This window comes from Trachymyrmex cornetzi, unplaced genomic scaffold (genome assembly GCF_001594075.2).
Source record: "Trachymyrmex cornetzi isolate Tcor2-1 unplaced genomic scaffold, Tcor1.1 scaffold509, whole genome shotgun sequence".
Lineage (NCBI taxonomy): Eukaryota > Metazoa > Arthropoda > Insecta > Hymenoptera > Formicidae > Trachymyrmex > Trachymyrmex cornetzi.
Window position 1 is genome coordinate 738,187 of NW_017299817.1, and position 18,081 is coordinate 756,267.

Here is an 18,081-nt window from a genome sequence, read left to right on the forward strand (position 1 = left end):
GAAAATATATTGGGTTGGTCAGAAAGTGTCGTTTTTTTACACAAAATTATATTTACAATATCTTCATAAAAAATAAATGAACATTCTAGTCTTTATATTGTTAAATATCAAGGAGTTCTTCAATATTAATTGTTATTCTTATTATTGTTTAAACGAAATTAAATTTAAAAAAAAAAACGGTTTTGAAGCTTGAAATTTCTACCTTCGAAAGATTAGAGGAAGGTCACCGATACCGACATACCACTTTGTTTTTAGACAATATTTTTTAAACAAGAGGTAAAAATATAACTTCAAAAACATAAATACAAAGTAAAAAGTATCTTCTATCAGATAGTATAAGCAATTTTTATAATACTATTTGCAATTTTGCAATAATTAAGTTTTTCGTAAATTATGCAAAAATGAGCGTCTGACAAAATGAGCTCCAAAACTGACATAGTAGGCAATAATACCAACATTCCTATTTTATAAATAAAGATATATCCTATTCTGTAAAGAAAACTAATTTATGAAACTATAAACATTTAAAATGACATAATATTATCAATAATACAGTCACTATTATTTTAATTACGCAATTTGCAAAAAAACGCCGTAAGAATTTTCTTCTCGGATTCATAGAATTGATTTTTAGCTGATTTGGTATAGAAATAAGCCACAAATATATGAATTATGAGTTTGTACTTCTTTAATTAGCCAAACAGAAGAGATCATGATTTTATTAGTATTAATAAAGTGCAATAGTTAGTTTCTGAGAAATAAGGGAGTGTCACTTTAGGAGACCTATGTCAGTATCGGCGACTTTTCTCTACTATGTTTTTTGAGTTTCTGTGGGTTTGGTAATTTTCGAATACAGAAAACTACAAGCTGAAAAAGATGGAAAATTTTCTTCTAACTTTGGATCTATCATTTGTCCAAAAAAAATTTGCGAAAATTTTAAGCTTAAAGTTTTTCCCACAATATCGTTTTTTAAAAATATTCCTAAGATTTTTTGTTACTGAGTTATCGCGAATTAAATAAAAGGAGCATTTTAACTTTTCATAACTTCGTTAAAAATCATCGTACAGCAATTTAAAAAACAAATTTTTAAAGCTAAAACTTTGTTCTAGAGGGTGCGGTCCACTTGGTACTATAAATGCTTCAAAGTGTTTGATTGACCAATCAGAAGAAAGAATTTTACTAATTGACTAATCAAAAATACTTCGAAGCATTTATAGCATCAAGTGGACCGTAGTCTGAACAGTATAATAACAACAAATATATTCTATGTATAATTTTGAACTAAAAAACGGTACGAACTTTCTGACCAACCCAATATTAAGTGTATTAATTTAATTTAAATTCAGTTTATGGATAGGGAGCATTAAAGCCAACGTGGTTGTTTATGCTAATCTATCATTATTATCATACAACAGTCGTATAACGCAAAAGTTTCGATCTCTATGTAGGTGATCCTCAGTGTAATACTTTAACATAAATAACTACATTAGATATGCTCGTGGCAATTAAATAATCAGTGTGTGCAAAGCATATGAGAGGCATAATACAGGTCAGAGGCATAATGTAAGAAAAAGAACTGCATTGGCTTTAATGCTCCTTAATATCCTTAATATCCTTAAATTGATTTAATCATAAAGCTTTTCTGTTAATTATACAAATTCGGTTTATTATGTACTAAGTACATTAATATGGATGTTTACTTTAAAATGACCTACAGAAACTTATTTATATCATGATTTTGATGCACATAGAAATAAAAAATAACATGTTACTTGACTTAAAGAATTGGATTGTTATTGTTGCTTTGATATCTAACAGTTTATTGTATTAAATACAGTATGAAGATAAAGTCTAATCAGCGATAGATTTTGCTCGATTTTTGCTATCAACTTGCTACCAATATGTTCAATGTGTCAGCAGTCAGCAGAATGCATTTAGCAGAGTCTACTCGATTTCTATTACTAATCACTGGACTATATTACAGATGCTACTTGATCTTTGCTATTATTATATTTTCTTGACAAATTTTGCCAATGTATATATAAATTATATAGCAGCATTTGCTGATAATTTCTTAAGAATTGTGTGAAAAAGAACTAAAAAAATATTTTATTTTACATATTATACTTACTATCACAAGAGTTCAATCTGCACAAATTACTACAAATGGTGTATTTCTAATCTGCATAAGATATTGCAATAATACGATTAAACTGAAAAATGTATTCAAAAATTCTTCTGGGGTCTCACGAATAGTAACATTTTTATCATTAAAGTCTGTTATCGATTAGATCAATAAGATCATATGACCTTTTTTTAAATATATCTATATAAATTAATACGTCATGCCTTTTATATTACAGATGGTCACGATGCAGAGAAAAATTGTTGAAGACGCTGCACAGTTCTACGATCCAATGCACACAGATCAAAATCAAATGTCTTCTTAGTGATTTCATATTGACCGGTTTCTGCAATTACTTGTACGACTCTTTGTAGCTCGTCATTATCTTGCAATGTCATTATTTTTTGTTGCAAATCCTTCAGTTGGGATACATAATCCTCAGAAAACACTGGCGGTTCACTGATGTCTGGATCAGTACTATTTGTAGAATCTGGAGCCACTTGTTCAGGATCATTGTCTTTATTGTTTACGTTGTCAGTCATATTGACAACATGATCGTCCTTTTCCTTCTTTACCTCCTTTTCTAAATGATGAATAGTATCAACATCCATCGCGACTGGAGATTGGCTCGATGAAACTGGCTCCAAAGGTGGAGAGGTTGATTGACCCCTCTTCTCACGTTTTATTAGAACTTCGTCGTCTTCTTTACTTCTCTTCCTTTTTCGATTTTCTCTCTCTTCACCTTTACTTCCTTTGGACTTGTCTCGTCTGCTACGATCACTCTTCTCTTTCTTCACCTCCACCGATATACCAGGTGAAAGTGGTTTAGCTGTTTCTGTTGGTACAGTGGATATTACATGGTCTGACTCCTTTTTAATATTAAGCATAGATTTACTCTCAGGTAGTGAATCATCATCTATCGAAGGTGCTGAATCGCTGCTGTCTCTTTCCCGAATCTCTGTCAAAAGGGATGATAATGGATTCCCGATTAGTGAAGACGCGTTATTCTGTTTTTCACTCTCATCCTTACTCCTATCACGTTTTTCTTTCTTTTCTCGATCTTTACTATCTCGTTTATCCTTTTTCTCTCTTTTTTTGTGTTTATGTTTCGGCCGATCTTTATCATATTTGCCGTCTTTTGCTTTTTCAGGTTTTTCACTTTTCTCCGACTTCTCTTTTATCACTTTCTCCTCCTTCACTTTATCATTTTCTTTACCAGTTTTTGGCGATTTTCTATCATCTTTTGATGATTTGTGTTCTTGAAGTTTCTCCTTATCTGATTTCTCTGCTTTATCCGTTTTTTCTGATTTTTTCTCGATTATTTTTGTGACATCTTTAACATTGGTTTTTTCTGATTCTTTATATTTATCTTTTCTTTCTTTGTCCCTATCGTCTTTGTGTTTCTTCTTATCTTTCTTCTTTTCAGACTTTGAAGAAGAATCTACATCATTTCTGGAAATATTTTTCGCCTTTTCCTTCTCTTTATTATCTTTCTCTTTTTCTAGTGTAATTTTCTTCATCTCCCTTTCTTTTGATTTAGGAGATAGAGATCGTTTTGTAGGTGGCAAAGGACTCAACGGCTTCTTTGTTGTGACAGGTGATGCTGGTCTTTTGCTACCAGGACTCGAATGACTTTTACTTCCAGGACTAGGAGGTCTTTTGGACTTATCTTTACTCCTAAGTTGGTCCTTAGAACTATCTCTGACCTTTTTATCCTTCTTCTCATCTATTTTATCTTTTCTACTATCTTTATGAGGACTTTCCTTCAATTTAATTGTTTTATCCACTTTGTCAGGTTTTTCGGTAATAACTAAAGGTTTAGGAACTAAATTTTTATCAGACTGACTTGTCTTTTTGCTATCTGGCGATATCTTTACAGGCGCTGTTTTTATAGGAGGGCCAAATAAATCGTGAAACGAATTAGAAGTTTTAGACTCGGTAATACGATGCTTCTTGCTTTCACTGCCATTTAATTTTGGTTTGCCAACCATCGTGGATGTTTTTATATCACTTTTTTCTAATGAACCATCTCTACTGGATACTATAACCTAAAATTATAAAATATAATCAGAAAAATTATTATATTAGTATATAACATATCAATACATTTATATGTTGATTATACATATTTCGTGTAATATATTCTACTTTTAATATAAACACAATAATCCACAAATATTTAGATAAAAACTAGACTTACAGCTCCACCTTTCAATAACTTTTTCCTAAAGTCGTCAGAAGGATTACGGATTACTTCTACATGACGTATAGTCTTGTTAATAGGCGGACCACTATTCTGCAAATGCAGATCGTATGATATTTGAAATTTCTTGGGTTCATCTTTATTCTTCAGATAAATTTCAATCGGTATTATAAAGCCTGCATAGCCAGATTCTTTCACCACAAATGGTGGTTCTTTGAACACTCTCTTAGGATTCCGAAATGTATCATGTAAGAGGAATACCACTAAAAATATAAAAAAAGTTGTTTTTATGAAAACAAGTGTAAAAAAATAACATTTACAGTGTAAAGATAAGTAGTATGATAATTTGTCACATTATATAAACAATAGAAAAAAAAAGAATAAAGAACTACAAATATTGTACATAAATTCCTAACAGCGTTTTCGACTTAGTAAGTTTGAATCAATCTGGATTGGATTATGAACGTTACATGCTTTACTACTGATTGATGTTACATGCTCTACCAATAATATGGAGCATACAATGTCATTACTCCAATTCTATCCAAATCCACTACAACTGAACATACTAAGGCCTAGTTTCACAACTGACGGTTAACTCTTAACCGAGGTTCAACTTATTCATTATCTCTTTTCAATTCTAGAATTGGAAAAAGATGAGAAATAAGTTGAACCTCAGTTAAGAGTTAACCGTGAGTTGTGAAAGTGGGCCTAATAGAATTATAAAGATTGGATTAAGAAGATGGTATACCTTTCTCAATGTAATGATGTATATCTGCATTATCCACTCCTCGTACGAACACCTCCCAATCATGCGTGTATCCCTCAGGAGTACTACGCATACGTAGCATCGAAGTATGTCCGCACTCTAAAGTGATACGCACTGCCATCCTCTTATCCAAACAATTTCAATCGCTTCGTAAAAGAAAGTACCAAGAAGTAACCTCAGTTCCGCAGGTGGACACCGAATGCCATTTACATTTTTTCAATGATCCTCATAAAAGCGGCCGACGAAATGATCGCTAGAAAATCACCGGGTCGCACGCGAAGCTACTAGAATCACCGTGTGCAAGCGGGCAACATCGCCGATCCACCTCGTACTACATGCGAGCGTGAATGACAACGCGTGTTTCGCGATCATTAAGGCACGCGAAACGCGGGCGCATATATTTCACCACGGTACGCACTTGGTTTCTGTATGAAAATTGTCACCACTACAATGAAGAACCGACGCTCTATCGCACACGTGACTCACCGAGAATATACCGCTTGGCGGAAGCCCGCTCTTAATCGCCAATTCTCTCGTGTTAGATCGACCTCGAGACTATCAACAGGTAAACCGTACAGCAAACGAAGCTCGTCGGCATCGTAGACGATCTTCGTCCTTCTCCCGTATGATCTGCGTAAACCTTGTACCCCCGCTCACTCTTTGCCGTATGTTCTGGTATGTTCGAGAAAAATTAGGTGCATTCAGTACTACAATCGCTCACTGAACGCTTAGTGAGCTCTTGCACCTGTTTGGTCTATATTTTTGGATCTATTGGAATATGCCAATTAGATGCAAGAGCTGAGCGGTTGTAGTACTGAATGCACTCATTACAACCGCCATCTGTCGGTGCATGAAATACGAATGGCTCGTTAAAAGCCCGTTTATATGAATTCACGTCTGGACAAACTAGTTTATTGGACGCGTTTTAGGCTGTGGTTCACTTGACGCTACAAACGCTTCGAAGCGTTTGAGCGACCAATCAGAACAAAGAATTTTACGAATTGACTAATCAAAGAATGCTTCGAAGCGTTTGTAGCGTCAAGTGGATCGCAACCTAAACTCATCAAAAAGGTATCACCAGAGAGAGCAACTTGAAAGAGAACTACTTCCAAGAACTTTTTGAACTTACTAGTATATCATGAAACGTTGACTGTTGTGTGACAAAGAAGATAGATATTGAAAAATTTAATGTTAACACCTTTTTTGTTCTTGAAATCAAAATATTTTCTTTAGCGTCGAAAACGTAGAGAATAATCGATGAAAGACTATAAGAAAAACATCTTGCGATAGCAGTCATTTTTTTTTAGCCGAAATGAATTTTTCAGCTAAAAGCCGCTGAAATTTGGCTGAAAAGTATTCCAAAATCTGAAATTATTTCAACAAAATTTTTCTACCAGCGTTGTGTGTAGTGTGCATGATATTTTATAATTATTATATATTATACACTTATCGCCAAAACTTTGAGACACTCGTATTTATAAATTTAGATTTATAAAATTTTCAATAAATTTATTTTTTTATTACGAAATATAATTTTTTGAAATATCCAGAAAAAAATTTTTTATATAATTATATAAAATATAATTTTAAATAATATTGTATAATTTTATACTTAATTTTATATAATTTTAAATAAAATATTTTGTTCTCGGGATAATATCTACAAAACCTCGATGTTTCTGCGCTAAAAAAGCGTTTTTAAAGCGCTTTTCACGCGCATAATTATTTTTTTATCTGTGTGACTTGAAATTTGCCGAGTTATTCACATGCAATCCAGTAAAAAATTTTTTATACATTAATATGTATAAATATGCATAAACATACATAAATATTCATAAACATGTGTATAATCATATATGAAATATATCCATAGATATTCATACATCCCTCTTTCTTTTTAAAATTACATTTTAGTGTAATAGAAATAATAATAGTAATGTGAAAACATTAAAAATAATTAAAAAGGTAATTTTCGCACTATTTGTTTTAGAAAAAATCAAGTTTGAAGAAATGTAAAACAACTTTTTATAATTATATATAAAATTATGCATAATTATGTATGAATAATTTTTTTTACATTTTTCCAAACTTATTTTTTTCAAAAATAAACAATGCGAAAATTATCCCTTTAATTATATTTTATGTTTTTACATTACTATTATTATTTCTATTACACTAAAAAGTAATTTTACAAAAAAGAGAAGGATGTATGAACATGTATGGACATATTTCATATATAATTATACATGTTTATAAATATTTATGGGTGTTTATATATGTATGTTTATACGAGTACATATTTATACATGTTCATGCATGAAAAATTTTACCGGGTTGTCACTATAGGTTTCGTGCAACCACTTAAGGCCCGTCTACAATACATGGAGTAAGAAGTAATAAGAGTAAGAATTAGACGTCGTCTACAATACACGGAGTAAGAAGTAAGAGTAAGAAATTGACCAATCACAGTCGAATGTGAGAAGAATAATCGACTGTGATTGGTCAATTTCTTATTCTTACTTCTTACTCCGTGTATCGTAGACGACGCCTTAAGGCCCGTCTACAATACACGAGTAAGAAGTAAGAGTAAGAAATTGACCAATAACAGTCGAATGTGAGAAGAATAATCGACTGTGATTGGTCAATTTCTTATTCTTACTTCTTACTCCGTGTATTGTAGACGGGCCTTGAGAGCACCTGATACACTGAATCCAGTCCACTGTAAGTCCTTTTTTATCATAATAGTAACCTCTACATATTGCTCGCGTCACTTGCGAAAATCGTACCGGTACAATATAAAGACCAGTGACAAGTACGACTTACCCATGATAAAAATACAAGGGTATGCTCATCAATTGTCTAAAACTCGTTCAGCTTGCGCATGTCCTTGCCTACGTCATATTCGGGTACGCGTTGATTGGTCGGTTCTGATTCGGGTGCAATCGGTGGTTATCGGTCGTAATTTATCATGGCGTCCATGGCGTAGTGCACGTTGTCATCGGTAGAAGTTAATGTTAAAAATATTTTCACGATGACCTGCATAGTGAAAGGATGCGGCAATTATATGAAAAAAACAAAAAAAACTGAGGGAAGTAAAATTAAATATTTTACCTTTCCAAAACAATCTGAAATTGCTGAACAGTGGCGTAAGCCACTCGTTGTGACGTAAGCAAGGACAAAAATCTGATTGGTCATGCGCATGAGCATACCCTTGTCTTTTTATCATGGACTTACCTAATTCCCTCATCTATTTTTACAAATTTGCCAATAGCAACATAACTTACAAATATTTTGCTAATTTGATGCTATACTCGAAAAGAGTTTAAATATAAATTATAACCATAAAAAACAATATAATTCAATTACCCACCTTGTACTGATAACACCTTAGGTCTAGGTAAATTGTACCAAAACTTAGATCAGACACCGAACAAAATCAATTTTGAATGTCACTCGTAAACAGACGACTCGAAGACAAAACAAAAATGTAGACAATTCTTAATCCATATTACAGCGTCATATCAGTGCCATTATCTTAAAAAAAAATGTTCCGTTTAGAAAATACACTGGAGATACGATTTAACCGTCGGTACGACTTAGCCAACTCCTATATCATTTCCTTCGTCAAATAACTAATTAATTTATAGGATAAGACAAAAGACATGATTTTTTTAATTGATATTAATTCGAAAAATTAAGACATAATATAATTAATAAAACCATAAATTATATATTACAGGCAATAGGAGTCGACGCTGGTTATCGGTTAGCGCAATTTTATCTTAATACTAAATGTATAAACCTTAACTTTGAACGTTTCCACTCATGGTTTGAGTCTTCATCAGCAATCTGTCACCCTAACGTAACAATTGGAGTATTGCATGACAAAATGATATCTCCAATGTTTTTCCTCTCAAATATTGAACCGTTTACTGTTGTGAGGCAAGTCAACATACTCACTAAGTTAGAAAGCTGAGTGGCAATGAGAACTCAAGCTCACACAGTCGACGCTTCTACACTGAATAATGAATCTTTTCTTCGTAAACATTTTGTAATTTGTTAAAATTTTTTATAAATTATCGTCCAATTTTAAAAAATATATAACTGCGAGAACAATATGTGTCTTGTCATTACGACAGTTGGTTAAATAATCTTCTTCTAAATAATCTTAATCTAAGATATAATATAAATGTGTACGTTTTATAGTATATTTCTCAATTATTTTCTCAAAGTTAAAAATCACATTTTATTTAAATAAGTTACATAAACTAAAAAATACTTACAATAATTATCCGAAAACCATAAAAAGCGAAAAGAATCGCAAAATATACGAATAAAAAGAGAAGTATTATATTATATGTATCTTCAATCATATCAATGACTATAAAAGATAATCCGTATATTAGATAATATATGTATAGTATATAGATGAAGTACTGATTATGTATTTCATATGGATCAAATCTAAGTAAGCGTATGTGTCTTGTTATACAACTGTTTAGTATTTCATGAGAATTTTTACATTTATCCAAACTTGTTAAACGGTTCTTCATAAAGCCTATTCTACAATTACGTAAGCGTAGTTGTAAGTGATTGTAGTTGTAAAAATTGACCAATCACAGTTGAATATTTTTCTTGTATTCGACAGTGATTGATCAATTCTTACAACTACAACTATTTACAACTACACTTACGCAATTGTAGAATGGGCTTTATATTTAATTGACCACATATATGGAAAACTAACAGCCCGAGAAAATTATCGATTCCACTATAGAACATCATGGTAATAATGATATAAACAGATTGACTAATAAATATCAGTTCGTACTGTGGACTTTTTGTTATATCGTAAATGTAATGAGTTTGTAGGGGCATTGGTCTGCCTAAGTCAGTAATGTTGGTGAGGTCTCTCATTGATATTCCAAAACTAGGTAGAACGATAAGAAAAAAACATCCTGTTCCCATTATGCAGTATGCGAATGTAATAATTATACGTGCACTCCGTGCCCTTCGGATCATCATACTTTTCTCTTCTGCATTTTTCAATTTTACCCAATCCTTCACGATCATGTTCATGATCGATTCGATAACTTAAAAAAATGTTAATATTAAAATTTTTAACTATTTAACAAATAATTGAATCGGAATAGAGACTATTACAAAAATTTAATAAGCGATAAAAAATTTAAAAAGTAAAAAGGAATATTTTTTTCGTATTTTTTTTTTCAACAAAAAACAAATGATTTTATAGAATATGTAAGAAATAAAAATATAAAGTCTAATGCACAATTGAAAAGCACAGACAATAAGAATAAAGAATAATAGATTTTAATTCAGAGAGAGAGAGAGAGAGAGAGAGAGAGAGAGAGAGAAACTGTATATCAAAATACATGGTTTCTGACAGGTTGTAATCCGTTTTTTATTCCTATTCCTATTACCTGTATTTCTCATTGCATTAGGCTGCATTATAGGCTTTAGATTTGTAAAATATGCAATTTTGATCGCATTATATACTCACTTATATTATTTGTATATATAACTGTAAATATCTTATCTATACAAACACATACAGATTTTTTTATGACTTACATTAACATTTTTATATACGTAATTAACTAATGGAATTGGATTTTGTAAAAATGTTAGTTATGTTTTATGAAATAATAAATAATTTATATATATGTATGTAAATATTTTTAATAGGAAAAATGCATATAACTTACAATTAAACACTGATCAGTGTGCATTTTCTTTGTTATATTAAGATTAAATTATTAAAGATTCAGTTTTAGTTTTGATGTCCGTCTGGACTATAATTAGTATCAGAATTTTTTTCCCTTCCTTTTTCTTTTTCTTTGCGATTAACGTTTTAGGTATATATGTTAAAAGTTATAATTTAAATATAATTGACACTGATTCACTGAATGGTCAAAGACTGGTTTTTGATTAAATCGAGAATTTAAGTGTTTGCGATATAGTGAATTTTTGTTTTAATAAGCTACCTTCTATTATTTTACAATAAATCGTTTTTGCTTCCAACAAATTTACCTTTTAATAATTTTAATACATTTTAGATTGTTATTAGAATTCGTTTTTATATTATAATTTCCGTTAATAGGTGGAGGTGGCTTACTGAAATGAATTAGTTTGTAAAAAAAATTTTTGTAATTACATCATATTGTCTCTGAGGATAGCTCAAAAGTGAGCCGAAACATGTAAGCGAATTAATTACATAGGCCTGCAAAATTGGAGGTGTTGAAAGTTGATTGGGATTTAACTATGTTTTCTTACGTAATTTTTCGCGCTGAATCCGAATCCGGCGGCAGAATTGCTCTATCACGTCAGGTTTTTGAGAAAAGTGAGGTTAAAGGTGTCAAAATTAACGTTTTTTGACATATTTGTGATTTTTTTGCTAGCGAAGTAAATTTTTTTTTCTACTTTCGTTTACGCCATCTGAAAGTGTCAACATTTATCTTCAAAATATATATTTTTTAACGCCGTACTTTTTTTTCACCGAGATAATCTCTGTGTAGTCACACAAAGAAAAACATTTTTGACACAAAATGTTTGTGTGATTACGCAGAGATTAACTATGTTTTCTTACGTAATTTTGGACGCTTTGGGCCGGTCCAAAATGGATTTTGAAGGGGCTGTATAGTAAATGACACCATCGATGGATTAGACGACAAAAATTTTATCAATTTTTAATTGAATTTCAAATATGGCTAAAAATGGCTTATTTATTGGCTGTTTTGGGTTAAGATTTCTCGAAATCTCGACGTGATAGAGCAATTCTGCAGCCGGATTCGGATTCAGCGCGAAAAATTACGTAAGAAAACATAGTTAATCTCTGCGTAATCACACAAACATTTTGTGTCAAAAATGTTATTCTTTGTGGGACTACACAGAGATTATCTCGGTGAAAAAAAAACGTATGGCGTTAAAAAAAAATATATTTTGAAAATAAATGTTGACACTTTCAGATGGCGTAAACGAAAGTAGAAAAAAAATTTAATTCGCTAGCAAAAAAATCAAAAATATGTCAAAAAACGTCAATTTTGACACCTTTAACCTCACTTTTCTCAAAAATCTGACGTGATAGAGCAATTCTGCCGCCGGATTCAGATTCAGCGCGAAAAATTACGTAAGAAAACATAGTCAAATCCCAATCAACAAAACCATGCAGGCCTGTGTTATTATTAAAGTTGTTTTGTTAACTGTATTTTGCACAAGAATTGCCGTGCTTGACTCCTATTGCCATGTTATATCTAACCATTTTGTATCATTAAGGAGTCTTTAAGATTTAATTTATATTTTGTAAAATAATTATTTGTAAGACACATAGTTTTATATAGTTTAAAGAGTTTTTATTTATTAAGAGATACATTTATAAGACAAGTATTTTTACTGATTTCTGTTAACAGATATAAACCTTGATATTTTTCCAACAAGTAATTCTAATCATCTAAGTCTATCCATTTTTATTGCATGACTTTAATAATATATCACTAACAATAGAAAGATATTAGGAGATTCATTATAAGCACCATATAATTACATAAAATTTGATTAACGTAAAAAAACATATAATTATACGATATTTTGTGCAGTTATAATATATAATATATATATGTATATTCACAGGCAAAGAATTGAGTTAACAATAAAGTTTTTCTATTATTTTATTAAATTAAAATATTAAAAGTATTCATCAAAAGTAAATGTATGTGTGCTTTAGGGGTCGATTCTGTAACTCTTAAACGACGATCGTTGATGTCATTGCGCAGCTTTTTTACTTTACATAATATCTGCGCAACGACATCAATGACTGTCGTTAAGAGTTACAGAATCGGCCTCTTAGTATCTATGTAAAATATATATTAATTTAAAACATAAAATATCTAATGAATTATTTATTTAGGAGTAATTGTGTGCGCGCGTGCGCGCGCGTGTGTGTGAGGCATATTTGAATATATACTGGAAACTTATATCCTAACTGATTTTCAAAATATGCTATTAAAATGTAAGGTACATTTGTGTGTTATTATACATATATATTTTTTTATGCAAAATAAATACAAAAGTTGATTAATGTAAGAAAACACAAATAATTACATTTTAAATGATTGATATGACTTTATATCACAAAATTATTTACAATAAAAGTGAATAAAAAAGACTGTCATAGAAACTAAACATGTTTTGTTTAACGTAACTATTATTTTATTAAATAAATAACTTTTGAAACATAATAATGTAATATAAAATTAGTTAATTTATATATCCAATAACATATTTAATTAATAACGTATCATATAAAATAAATAATTAAATGTAAAAAAAAGACTGGCTTATAATTTAACAAGTATCTACAGGTTACGATTATCTCAAGTCAATTAAATTTTCTGTTAAAAACGTGTTAAAAAATTAACATTTTTTATACTACTAACACATTTTTACTATTACTTAATAGAATTCTAGGCCTATTCTACTTGAATAATGCGTTAAGATATATTTATTTGCAAATGACATGTTAATATCGGCACATTTCTATCGTATTCTATTAGAAATTGCATGATATTAGCAAAAAGTTTCCATTTTCACTCTTTGTATCGCATTCTTATTGTATGCAAAACGGATATATAACCAACGGATGTTTTTACTAACTGAAAAATATATTTTTTAAATAATAATATGATTAACGATATAAATTTAATAGTTAAATCATAAAGTTTGATTAAGATTGTACACGTACATAAAATAAATAATTCAAATTTTATATAGGTATAGTACATTTCAACTAAATTTTTATGACATTGAATGATATTTTAATAATTATAATAAATATTTTAAAACATCTTACACTACAAAATGTAGCCATTGTAACAGGAGACATTTTTCCAACGGTAAGACAAATCTGTTTAGAATCTCTTTTCATTAAGAGCAACAAATCTTTTGCAACTTTTGGATCCATGGTGTACCATTTACTACTATACGCCGCATAGTATACCTTGTTGCACTTAAAAATATTAAAAGTACTTTTAGATAAATTATTATATACATTGCTTCATATATAAATAAAAATCAGTCATTATTATATGTATATGTACAGAAGTTTATAGTTAACATGCAAACTTATACAACATCAATTTATATAATTCTGAAATAAAATAAAACATTCATGTAACTCATTACCTGAATCACTAAAATTTCGCCAAGGACGCAATATAGGCACATGTGTGCAAATAAATTGATAAGACCCCATATTAAATAGATTAAGTGAATGATCGACATACCATTTCCCTCATCGAATAGCTAATTAAATTATGAAAAAGCATAAACGATACAACATAGTTATTCCTATTAATATTAATATTTAATTTTGTAACAAAACATGTAAATTTAAATGTAATAACTTATTGATTATAATCATTAAAATCTACATAATTATTCAGCAGGACAATTTAGACATAAACATTCTTTTATTCAATTTTCAATTTTAATAATACTTACGCTAATTATCCGAAATCCATAGAAAGCAAAGATTATCGCAAAATATATAAATAAAGAGAGAAGTATTTTATTATACGTATCTTCAATGATATCAATAGCTCTATAAAAGACATTTTATGTACTAAATATGTTTAATCACATATTTTGTATAGATTATCACATACATATATGTTTTCTTACAAATAACAAACCTAAGCAAACGAATATGTTTTTGTATGCAACGTTTTAGTACTTTGGGATAATTTTTTAATTTATCCAAATGTTGCATACAATTCGCAAGAATGTCTAATTGTCCGGATATATGAAAAACCACGAGACTGAGAAAATTGTCCACTCCACTATAGACCATTATGGCGATAATTGTATAGACTGCTTGACTAATAAATGTTAATTCATATTGCGGACTTTTTGTTATATCGTAAATATAGCGAGATTGTATAGGCATTGGTATCCTTCCTGGATCAGTAATATTGGATGTCAGTCTCATCGCCATTCCAAAAAATGGTAGTATAGAAACACAGATCCATTGTAATGCCATTATGCAGAAGGAACAAATAATAATTATTCGTGCAGTTTGCGCTCTTCGTATCATTAAATTTCTCTCTTGATCATTTTTTATTTTTTTCCAATCCTTCATGATCATGTTTATAATCGGTATAACAGCTTAAATAGAAAATAATTTTATGCACGTTTTACAGCATAATGAAGATATATTAAAATCAATCGTAAACCATAAAAAGCACATGTATAATGCAGTTATATTTTTTTAATTCTTTAAAGTTTAAAAAGCATAATAATATTATAATTTAAAATCAGATTATTTAATCTATGAAAAAAGTATCATGTAAATTCAATAATATTATTTACGTATGTATATGTAAATCTTTCTTATTGACATAATTATATAATATGTATACGTGTTTATATGCATATACTGAAAAGATTAATATAACATTCTTGTTTATAACTTATATATATGTATATATAATATTTTTATTTACAAAAAATGGTATATATTTAGTATAAGGATACCCTCCAATGACCTTGACCTTGACATATGTTGTCAAGGTCATGCCCCCGAGTGACTTTGAACAAATTTTAGCCGTCGCTCGTTGTTCGTTAAAAAGTTATTAACAAAAAAAGTTTATTTAAAAAAATGTGGTTTTAAAGCAAAGAATTTGTTTGTAAAGCAGATATTCCTAGAAAAAGAACCAAATGTATCATCACACAAAGCAATTGACTGGACTAACTTTTGCAGAGAGGTAATTCATGTAACAACTTGGTAAAACTACATAAATGGAGAACAATATCAATTGTTTGTAAAGCAGAAAATTTGTGTTTTTGATGTAAAATATTTGTATCTTTGAAACAGAAAACTTGTTTATTAAAAATTCTCTACTTTAATAAATATTCAATTTGGCTTCTCAGCTCATGAATCAATGATTAACAACCATAATTAAATTGGCGAAGAAGGAATTATTCTCGAAATCGATAAGGCAAAATCATATAAGAAAAATTATATAAGAAATTATATAAGAAAATATTTTGCGCTATTAAAGCAGGGTATTTGTTTAATCGGAGCGCAGTCGTGTCCAAAACTTAGGTTTTATTAATGAACTTTTTTGTTAATAACTTTTTAAGGAACAATGAGCAACGGCTAAAATTTGTCCAAGGTCACTTGGAGTCATGACCTCGACAACATATGTCAAGGGCAAGGTCATGAGAGGGTAGTCCCCTATACTAAACAACTAATCAAAAAATTAATGATAAGAATTTTTTTTAAAAAATTTTATTTTAAGAGAGAGAGAGTTTTATATACATATCTATTTTAAATTTACTAGCCCATTGTCAGCGCGCTTGTGATGAGCTAGTTTTTTTAAAAAGCATAATAACATGATTAACTATGGTCCACTTGATGATACAAATGCTTCGAAGCATTTTTTAATTGGTCGCAATTAGTAAAATTCTTCCTTCTGCTTGATCAACCAAATCAACTTCGAAGCATTTGTAACGCCAAATGGATCGCACCCTATTAACATATGTACATATGTATATATATATATATATATATAATTATATTTTGTATTTTGTGTTTGTTCGGAATACATGAAAATATTTTGTATTTTGTATTTCATGGGAACATATAAAAGTATTTTGTATTTTATATTTCAGTAGAGGAAAGCCCCCTATTATGAGATAGGCGCCTAATATGAGATAGCGGCGTTTCTGCTAAACTAATAAACGCTATCTATTGGTTCCTCCATGAATTTATTGCTCTTGGATTGAAAACTATTTAGTAGAACATTCATTATCAGATTATGCCTGTAGTATCATTGCAAGAAAGATTTTAGAATTTGGATGTCTTCAAGTTTCATTGAGATGAGCCTTTAAATCTTATTTATTATTTAATAGATAAATATTTGGCAATAAATTCTTCATGTAGTGATAAAGTAAGGTCGTACTAATAAAAAAAATACGGGATATGTTGAATTGTTTAATTACAGAAGTTAGATTTCCCAGGTAGCAAGGTGTCGTCTATTTAACGTCATTAATTAGTCATTTTATGACGAATGTGACGTTTAAAATGACATCCAAATATCGTAAAAATGACGTGGATTTGTTACAGGTACATAACGTCGACGTCAAAAATACATCATTTTTTTCGTGTTATTGACGGTAGCAAGCCGTCAATTTGGCGTCATTAATTAGTTATTCTTATGATGAATCTATACGGTTCCTGAGACGAAGTGAAAATTACAAAAATGAAGAAATTTGCTAGGTGTTGAAAATTAGAAATATTCTAGTAAATTCAATTACTTTTGTAATTTTCACCTTATTTTAATAAGCTCCTTGACGTCTGAACATCGTAAAAATGACGTAAATTCTTATATTTCTTATCACTCGCACAATGTCATAAACTGACGTCAAAAATACATAATTATTTTCGTGTTATTAACGGAATAAATGTATGATGTTATTAATTGATCACTAATAATGTTACTAGTACGTCGACAATTGGCTATTTAATCGACGTCGTTGAATATGACATTGTAAAGACGTCACACTGAGAGAAAAGATATAGTATTGGTAACAAAAAAAGAGAATTATTCACAAATGGCCGATTATTATTGGATTACTTTGTTAAAATTACAAAATACAATATTTTTTTGTAAGATGAACAAAATTTTTTTATTTAACAGTACAAATTTATTTGGTTACTCACGTTTTGTAAATACCAATGTAAAATTTGGTTGTACTTACAAAATAAGTATTCTTTTAGTAATTTCAACAAAATAATTCACTGTGGTAGAACAAGGAGTATTTCGCGGCTATCAAAGATAGCGTGTCTTCTCGTAAGAGAAATTCAACGTCTACCTCTATAAAGCCGAGACGATTAGAGACTAATCTCGTGGACTTCTCGGTTCTCGCCACACCATGATCAATCATGGTAACTATTTTTTCAGAGCG

At 29.9% G+C, this 18,081-nt stretch overlaps 3 protein-coding genes across 3 annotated transcripts; all 3 read right to left on the reverse strand.

Annotated features, from left to right (window-relative positions):
* Positions 1-2,244: 2,244 nt before the first annotated feature.
* ear (ENL/AF9-related super elongation complex transcription factor) lies at positions 2,245-5,788 on the reverse strand. Its single transcript, XM_018514507.1, has 3 exons — positions 5,080-5,788; positions 4,326-4,591; positions 2,245-4,173 (listed from the first exon to the last, which is right to left on the reverse strand). The coding sequence occupies exons 1-3, from the start codon at positions 5,216-5,218 to the stop codon at positions 2,368-2,370; spliced, it is 2,211 nt and encodes a 736-aa protein (XP_018370009.1). The 5' UTR covers positions 5,219-5,788; the 3' UTR covers positions 2,245-2,367.
* A 2,905-nt stretch (positions 5,789-8,693) lies between these two features.
* LOC108765652 (uncharacterized) lies at positions 8,694-10,170 on the reverse strand. Its single transcript, XM_018514458.1, has 4 exons — positions 9,792-10,170; positions 9,562-9,655; positions 9,381-9,480; positions 8,694-8,729 (listed from the first exon to the last, which is right to left on the reverse strand). The coding sequence occupies exons 1-4, from the start codon at positions 10,168-10,170 to the stop codon at positions 8,694-8,696; spliced, it is 609 nt and encodes a 202-aa protein (XP_018369960.1).
* Positions 10,171-13,948: 3,778 nt separating this feature from the next.
* On the reverse strand, positions 13,949-15,259 carry LOC108765691 (odorant receptor 13a-like; the record flags this gene model as incomplete). The annotated part of the gene is made up of 4 exons (XM_018514521.1): positions 14,805-15,259; positions 14,614-14,713; positions 14,296-14,415; positions 13,949-14,119 (listed from the first exon to the last, which is right to left on the reverse strand). Coding segments are annotated over exons 1-4 (843 nt in total), but the record flags the coding sequence as incomplete, so codon positions are not given.
* Between the last annotated feature and the right edge of the window lie 2,822 nt (positions 15,260-18,081).